This window comes from Tripterygium wilfordii, chromosome 19 (assembly GCF_013401445.1).
Source record: "Tripterygium wilfordii isolate XIE 37 chromosome 19, ASM1340144v1, whole genome shotgun sequence".
Classification (NCBI taxonomy): domain Eukaryota; kingdom Viridiplantae; phylum Streptophyta; class Magnoliopsida; order Celastrales; family Celastraceae; genus Tripterygium; species Tripterygium wilfordii.
Window position 1 is genome coordinate 10,814,442 of NC_052250.1, and position 8,910 is coordinate 10,823,351.

Sequence of the window (8,910 nt, forward strand, 5' to 3'; positions counted from 1 at the left end):
GACTACTACATCTCCTAACCATTGGACTAAGGATTGATCCCCGATCTGATTGTGTCTAATCCTTTGACAATAATTAGCGGACTAACAATAGTACTGAAATTATTGAACCTTACTTGGTGTCCACCTGATAATGATTTCTGAAGAAAGTTAGAAGAAGACGACGAAGAGATGAAACACAGAATATTTTTCTAATACTTGATTATTACTCTCGGTACATCAATCATTAGTTACAGTTATACACAACATCTCCATGATTCTAGTGATACAGCTAATATCTATCTCTAATTATCATAACAATCATTGACCCTATGATTTAGCATCAAAGACATACATACACAGTAAAAATACATCCATGTATTTTTGTTAAACTTTTGTGTTACTTTATGGGACTAAACATCAGAATAAATGTTTATCGATATTATCATTGCAAAAAGTTGTACTCTTGCAGATGGTCCTAAGAAAATTTTTCAAAGACGCTACCCTTCGACTCCACCAAAATTTTTCTTACGGATCAAAGTGTTATTGTTTTAATATTAATCCACCGTAACATCACCTCCTAACTCCGTCCTTCATCAAGTATATACTAAGAGTGTGTTTGGATTGAAGAATTTGGAGGGAAGAGAAATGAATGAAAATAGAGTTTCCTTCCAATTCTCTTGTCTGAATAGTTTATTAAAAATTAAGGAGAGGGATTTGAGGGGATTTGGGAGGAAGATTTCATTAAATTTTTGTTAAAATTATTTCTCTCTAAAATGGAGTCATTTGGAGGGAAGAGATTACTAATGCAGTCATTTGTAAGTTAAATATCTATTTTACCCTTGTACATAATATATTAACATAAAAATAAGGATAAATTAGTAAATTAAACAAATATCATTTCCTTCTTTTTTTATCTATCTAAACATGAGAGAGAGAAAAATAGTCCCCCTTCCCCTCCCTTCCCTTCTCTTCCTTTCCCCTCCAAATCTCTCAATCCAAACGCATTCTATGAGCAGTGTCGGCAGGTTCCATCGAGAAAAAATATACATTCCAAGTTGCTTCAGCATTAACTAGTGAATGTTTGACTAACTGGACTAAATGTCATTCGTTGGATAGTTAGCTTGTACAATTGGTCCTTGCATACTTTTCTATAGGTATGCTTTCATGGTAGACAAGATCAAGTCAAATTTGATGTACCCGATGCATTAAAATTAAAAACAAAATAAATCATTTATTTATTATATATGACACTGTCATATTTGAGATAATAATTTTTGGAATCCATATCACTGTTATCATGTAATACAACGTATCCCAACCCCGGTCGGAATCCGAACAAAGGACTTCATAATCCCAAGCAGAGTAGCCTAACGACCGGGCTGTTTTGAATTCCGATCAAAGATTTGAGTTGATTGAATCAATTTGAAGAGGACTCGGATCTATTGAGGCTATTGAACGGAGTTCCTTGTCATTTTCCACAATAGACATGATTTCTTCATCCAATGACACCCAAGCTTCTATTCCATTACTGATTCTTGTATCCCCAAGGTGAATCACGTATATCTGAGGTGGTATGGCAAAACCAAGAGGTGGGATCCATATAGGCTTCCCCGAACCAAAATCAATAGTATTAGTGCCTAAGTTGCACCAGCTATTAAACACAATTAATTCGTCTCCATTGGAGAAACCCTTAGAAAATGATTCACCAAACCTTTTCAAGAACTCGCAAAGCGACTGCAATCCTTGATCACCTTGAAGGCTCTTCCAAAGAGCATCATTGATTGGGGATATTCCTTCTCTCATCCGGGACACGAAACTACGCACATCTGTTTCTTCACTATTTGCTACTGTCACTGATGGTAATAATATGTTTCCCACACTTGTTTCGGGGAATTCTGGTACAGCCTTTCGTCGTAAGTTCACCGCAGTTGATATCAAAGTGGACTTGGCATTTGTTGCAGACATGATGCGTTTAAAGAGGAATGCAAATACCATTTCCGCACGCGTTGGGTTGTGCACACCTAATCTCGTTGCTTTGGCCTTAAGATTGCTAAGGGCTGATCCTTCAAACACAAACCTCCTTACAACAAATTTTCCCTCTCTGTGAAATACTTGAGCTGTTAAAGCCTTGCCGGTCAGCTCTTGCGGGAATGCTTTGTTTAGTGGAAAGATATATGAGGAGCTGAAATCGGGAGGTTGAGCAACTTCTCCTTCCCGCATCATTGTAGCCCAAGTTCTCATGAATACAATCATAGAAGGTCCCTCAAACAAGTTGTGTGGAAAAACCATGCCTACTGCAAAACCACCACAAGCAAAAACAGTTTCTTGGAACGTAGCTGCATAACCACCTGGAGTCATTTCATTCATAGAAAAGATCTCCTCTGGGACAAATTTAATCAGTGTTGAGAGATCAGGTTTCTTGAGATAATCGCATAAATTGCCATTAAATCTAGCCACCGTGTACGGAACCCCCTTGTCATTACAGTCATAGGAGATATCGTCGATGGGCCTTCCGGCGAGGGGATAATAAAGAGTGAGTGTCTTTGATAGAGATTGTTTCAACAACTGTGATCTCTTGGAGATGGTCTTGGAGGCATCTTGGTTTGCAGTGAAGAAGGCGACCATGGGAACATACATGAAAGGAGCAAATTGATCGAGGAGAGAGATGACATGGGTTCTAAGGTGTTTAGGTGTGGGAGATGAGGGTTTGATGCACTCTCTTGATATTATCTCAATCTCCATTTTCCTTCTCTCTCATTTGTACTCAAGCTAGCTCTTTTCATATTTATAATCACATATCTTACTTTTCTCTTTAGCTAAAAAAATTATTTTTCATTCTTTATTTAATTTGTGTTTAATATTTTGTATGTTGTCAAATCCGAATTTGAAGGTTTATGATGATTCGGGGATCAAATCTTGTATTTATTTACATAAATGTTACTCCAAAAAAACATATTTAGATATAGTAGTGCTAGATAGCCTATATAATGGTAGCCCGTGGAAGTCTAAATCTCTTTAATGGAATTTTAAAACGTTTTAACTCTCAAAATACATGTTAGATTTAAAAAAAAATTACATATTCAGAATCAGCGTATTAACCTTTTTCTAGCAAGATCCATTGTCGATGAATTTTATCGGGTGGATTTTAATTCCATTGTTTTTTTCAATAGAATTTCAATTCCATTATTGTTTTCACAAGAATTTCAAAACACAATGTATTCAGAACCAAAACAATGAATTCTAAACTGTACTTTAAAAAACAATGAAATTTATATTAAAACAATAAATTTTGGACAAAGAATTCTGAGATAAAAGAGTGGAATAAATCTGTTCGGCTTTCATGAACTACCAAATTGATGGACTACATGTCGTATTATCGTTTTTTTTTTTTTTAGTTATAAAGGCTGCAGGACTCAAATATGATAATAATTAATGAGTAAACTTGTAAGGGCTAGAAGAATGTCAGAAGAGTGAAGGATGTGTGCGAAATAGGTGTTTTTGAGGTCCGAGTCACCGCCGGATGAGCGCAATAAAGGGGCACTCTCGGCAATCTAATTATCAAATGTTGTCTTCTTTTGTTTTTTGAAAAAGGGGCTTGGGAAAAGGTAGGATTCGATCTCACGCCTTAATGGGTGGATAATCTCTTACATATAAAGTGATTGTCATTCAACCAATGACTCATTTGCTCATCAAATGTTGTCATATGGAGATAATAATGTATATTGGGGACCTTAATTATCACAATTTTCTAGTGTCAGTGTCTTCGTATGTTGCCACATGTAATTATTTGGATTCTTTCTTGAGGCCTCACTTTTACTTATTGGACCACTTCATCGGCTTCCAATCAACTCTTAACCCCTTCCAAAAAGTAGGCCCGTGCTATCAGTCCTCGGATCACAAAACCTAAGAAATTCAAAGGAATTATGTTCCACCAATTCGAACTCTTGATTTGAGGGATATTTCACTTCCAAACCCGAAGATATAATCACTAAGCTAATGCTAAGGTGTTACAACAAACGATATGTATCCAAATCAAATTCGTTTTTTGAGATGTATTATATTCAATGATCCTAGCCTGTATATTATTTCAGTATTATAGTCTTCCCCTCTAAAGACATTGAATTTCAAGGAAATGACTTTTTTGGAATCAAAACCCGGGCACAATCAACACACAGATGTGGTGAGTTGACCAAACACAAAACGTTAAACTAAATAAAAATAAGTGTTGGCTTTAGGTATTTTCCATACAGAAGCGTTAAGTAGTTCATGAGAGTCCAAGTCTCTTAAATGAAATTTTAAAAGATTTTAACTCTCAAAATATGTTAGATTTTTTTAAAAAGAGTGAAATAAAGGTATTACATTGATTAAATCAATGGAATATTAAATCTGTTGGACTTCCATGAGCTACCAAACTGATGGGCTACATTCATTTTCGTTTTCCAGTGTTTTCTTGTTTTTTAATTATAGTCAATTAAAAATAATCATAATTAATTAATGCATTGCCTAATTAATATCTTGAATCTTTGTTTTCAAAACGAAAATAATTTCTTATATATAAACTAAACATGCTTTTAATATTTTTCGTTTTAGAAAATTGTTTTCATCAATTTCAAACCAAACAGGTTTATAATGTTTTTTGGGAAACAGTTGGCGATCTTCTGTGCTAAACAGGAGATGTCACAATTTTGGCTATCGAAATAGGAGTGTTGGGTTTATGGATAATGTGTATGCAAGTGTGTCAGGATTTGCTGTCAGTCCAAAAGTTTTGATAAGGGTTAGTACCGAGTCTGACATCTTCACTAGATGGATTGTGTGTAGAAAAAGAACACAAAGCTATTGGCTTGTGGCTTACCTTCCAGGAAAAAGACTTAAAATTCATGATGTGTCAATCTAAAAAAAAATAGGAGATAGAAGACTATCACTGGATTGAAAGAACGTCTAATGAAAGGAAATGAAAAACAACACATTACTGGAATTCATTAAGAATTTTATTGAATAGGAACACATCCTAAGATGTATTTAAACGTGCTTTACAAGCTTAATCAAAGACATAGCCACGGGAACTTTTTTGAAAAAGAAAAGGACAAATGTAAAGCTAGTTGGTCTGAGTCATGCTAATTGAAAAGATAAGTGACCGTTATCATTGCCTAAGTAAGTAGTAAAAATTTGAAGATGCTGAGTTTGTGGTTGATGCGAAGAGTTTGTAGATTTTCCTTCTTTCTCCTTTTATAGTGCTTGTTGTGACCATGGTGACATCCCTTCTCCTATTTTCTTGGCATCTTCCTCCCATTTTATGTCATGGGGATCGTAGGAAATCACCTTCTTGTTGCTTGCTTGAGTGACTAGGTTAGTGGTATTCATAACCGCAACCCTCTCCTGTAAGGTGGATGTGGACATTCTATAAGGCTATGGTATCTTCTACTTTCCTGTTTTGCAGGCTGAATGCTTGGAATTATGGAAACATGACTAACATTCTCCATCTGAGTAGTGCCCATGTATATATGTCGACTGTGGATATATTTCTTCTCCTTCAAAGTGCAGGACGAATGTGATTTATGTGGCTCAAATGTCGTGCTTTAGCTAGAAACATGTTTGAGAAAATTCAGGAGCATAGGACTAACAAACTCTGATTTCTCCTAGACTTCTTTTGAGATAATCTTACAAAATAACAAAAATTAACAATAAAAATATCTTTTCCTTGCCATGTGGCACTAGGAGGTTGGTTGTTCCTTGCAAAGTGTGGGGCTCAAACTGTCATGTATGAACTGGAGGGTGAGGGCTACCAACCGTAATCCTTAGAAAATCCAAAAACAAGAGAAATAGAGCAAACGATTAAAACATGAATATCAATCAAAAAACAAAAGAAAATCCAAGAAGACATTCATGATAGCAACATAGATATAATTACAACTACAATAATTCATCTACGTACATATGAAATGTCAAAATCATAAAGATGTGGTGGTGATAAGAGAGACCATTATATTTCCACGTAAGGTGTTGGTAAGTGGTCCAATTCCATGTGGGTGGTAGATCGCATTTACATTGTGATATATGAAGAAGGATAATATTTGATACCCTCAAAAAGTGATCTTAAAAGACTCTCATTTAATATAGAGTGTTGGATGTGCAGTAAGTTCTACATGTATGTTTTTAATCAATTATTATTTTAATAGATTTGAAAGACTTTTGGGGGTCACATTTTAGGATCTCTAGCCTTGTCCATATGAAGAATTCGAATTGGATTTGAAGACTTGGGGATTTTTTTTTTGATAACCAAAGAAGATGGTGACACAGAATTGATCAAATTCTTTTACTTGTCAAACTTGTAAAGTGTGGAGGTAGCAAATGTCAAGTTTGGTTGGCGCATGCAAGATTGGGTCAAATCTTTGATTCAAAGTTTTCAGCCATCTCAATCTGATTAATTATGACATCTCAATCTTGACTAACTGTAATGTTGTGCTAAAATCAAACATAACTCATACAATAGCATCAATTAGGTTGATCAATCAAGTACCCAAACACTAAATAAGCAAATAAATCGAGCAAGACGTAAAGAGACACGAGATTTACAAACCAAAGAGACACAAACCAATGTAAAAGGGTGCATAAACACATGTAAATTATCTACCTATCACCAGCTCAGAAGTCCTAGGGCCTAAATATATTAATCCATATATATATATATATATATATATATATATAGGCTTAAACAACTTTATAGTTTAGATCAAAAAACTTAATTGTCATGGATTATTTCAAGTGTATAATTTCTCAAAACTTGGCCAACAATCACGCTAGCTTGAGTCTAATCAAGAAGTTCATTGTGAGAGACCTAGGTCCTCAAATTTCAAATATGAACACTTCAGACCAAATTAAACAACCAAGTAATCAAATGGCGCAACTCAGCTTAAGTGTGGGTCTCCAATCGGCAGCCCAAATTGAATTTCAACCAAAATTATTTTAGTTCATGGAAATGATCACTATCAACCTATATAATAGATTAGAGTGATGCACACGGAAGTAATTAAACAATTTTGATACCAAAACAACTGCGTACATAGGCAGATTTGAGACTAACGCAGGACGGAAACTGATAGAGGTACGATCATGATCAATACCTTGGGAAACAAGTAAACTCAGAGAATTGGAAAACAAATCTCGTTGGAACTGTTATTAATAATATTCAAGCGTGTCTTCAATTACAACTTAAAGAAGTATTTATACTAGAAAAGAAACCCTAAAACCCTTAGAAAAACAAACAAATGAAACCGAATTAAATAAGGAAACATTGAAAAATATGCGCAATAATAGAAAAGTGTCGCGTAGACCCCTTAAACGTGTAAATTTGGGCCCCAAATCTTCCGTTATGGAGGACGAAGTCTTGATATTGGTGTAAGGCACATAATTCCCTTTCCGAAAACATGTTATGGGCCTTCAAAGCTCCACCGTTAAATCCCTTGCTTTCGATCCCAAATGTCATAAAATTCAGCTGCAATTTGTTCTACATCAGAGACCAATGTACAACTTACACCAAATCACTTTGCAAGGCTCACATTTGATCAAGGATGATTCATAATGGATAATATGTAATAATGAACAAGTATTGATCTATGAAGTTACAAAATTAATCAAACCTATGTATAGTCAAATCGGGAAGATTAGGGCAAAGCTAAGCTCAACAATGCAAAAAGATCCAGTAGTCAATCCTATGATCAACTAAGTAACAAATAATCCAACCTCATGAAAATCTCCACATACAACGATAGAAAATCGATTTTGTGCAATATAATTAAAGTGACCCAAAATCAATCTTAGAATCAAGTATAGCACAAATCACTTCAAAACAAGTCAAGTAAACAAATAGCAAGTAGAGGGAAGCTAGCAAAGCACAACCAATTTTAGAGTGGTTCAAAGCAACCCTCCTACATCCACTGCCTAGGTTCATCAACTTAGGATTTTCGATCCGCTAAAGATGATGGTTTTGCAAATTCACCAACAACTTAGGGTTTTAACCAAGCTAACCCCAAACTTTCACAAGGTTTCAAGATGACCTTAAACTAGATGTTTCCCCAAGCTAACTCCCAAACTCAAAGAGAATTGTGTTTGCAGGTTGAAGAAGTCTCTATATGGCTTGAAGCAATCATCTAGACAGTAATATAAGACGTTTGACTGTTTCATAATTGGGCAAAAATATATGAAACAGGTTCCCTAGGCTAGTCTGGTTTGAAATTTGATATATGTTTTGGTGTGTCCTACACCAGATATTTCATATGCTATTAGTATGGTTACTCGGTACATCCATAATCCAGAAAAAGTGCATTGGCAAACATCTAGGTGGATTTTGTGATAAAATTTGAGCACCGTGAATGTTGGTTTTTATTTAAAGATGAATGATCAAATTGGTCAACATGTCGTTGGTTACGTGGATTCCTCCTATGCAGGTGATTTGGGTAAACGGAGGTCTATTACTGCATATTTGCTTACACTTGCAGGAGCATTTGTTTGCAGAGATCGACTTTTCAGTTACATTGACAGTTGGGCCGAACATAACCTGTCCCCCTAACACATCCAAAGCAGTTGTTAATCCTGCTGATAGATTGATAAATAGGATAGCGCTGCAAGCAGTAGAGCCAAGTAAATCCCTAAAATCAAACAACCTCCAAGGGTTGCACACATCTTTCGGTCTCGAAGACTAGATGGGAGCATGTGCGATTGTTGTAGAAGATCTCACATATTTCAGTTTTTCTCTGATGCAATCAGATAGTACGTCCTTCAGCAAAAATTATTCTGTAGACATGTACATTTTTATTTCATGTATCTTTAACTTAAAACTTTTTTTGTAAGCTTTCGTCTTGTACCGATTGAAGAAATGACAAGATCTTTGGCCCTTTTGTTTTCTAGGTCGTTCTCCGGAGCATGACGAGCTGT

At 35.4% G+C, this 8,910-nt stretch overlaps 1 protein-coding gene across 1 annotated transcript; it reads right to left on the minus strand.

The window, feature by feature from the left end:
• Positions 1-1,374: 1,374 nt before the first annotated feature.
• On the minus strand, positions 1,375-2,604 carry LOC119985561 (stemmadenine O-acetyltransferase-like). The gene has a single exon (XM_038829851.1). The coding sequence runs from the start codon at positions 2,602-2,604 to the stop codon at positions 1,375-1,377; it is 1,230 nt and encodes a 409-aa protein (XP_038685779.1).
• Positions 2,605-8,910: the final 6,306 nt, after the last annotated feature.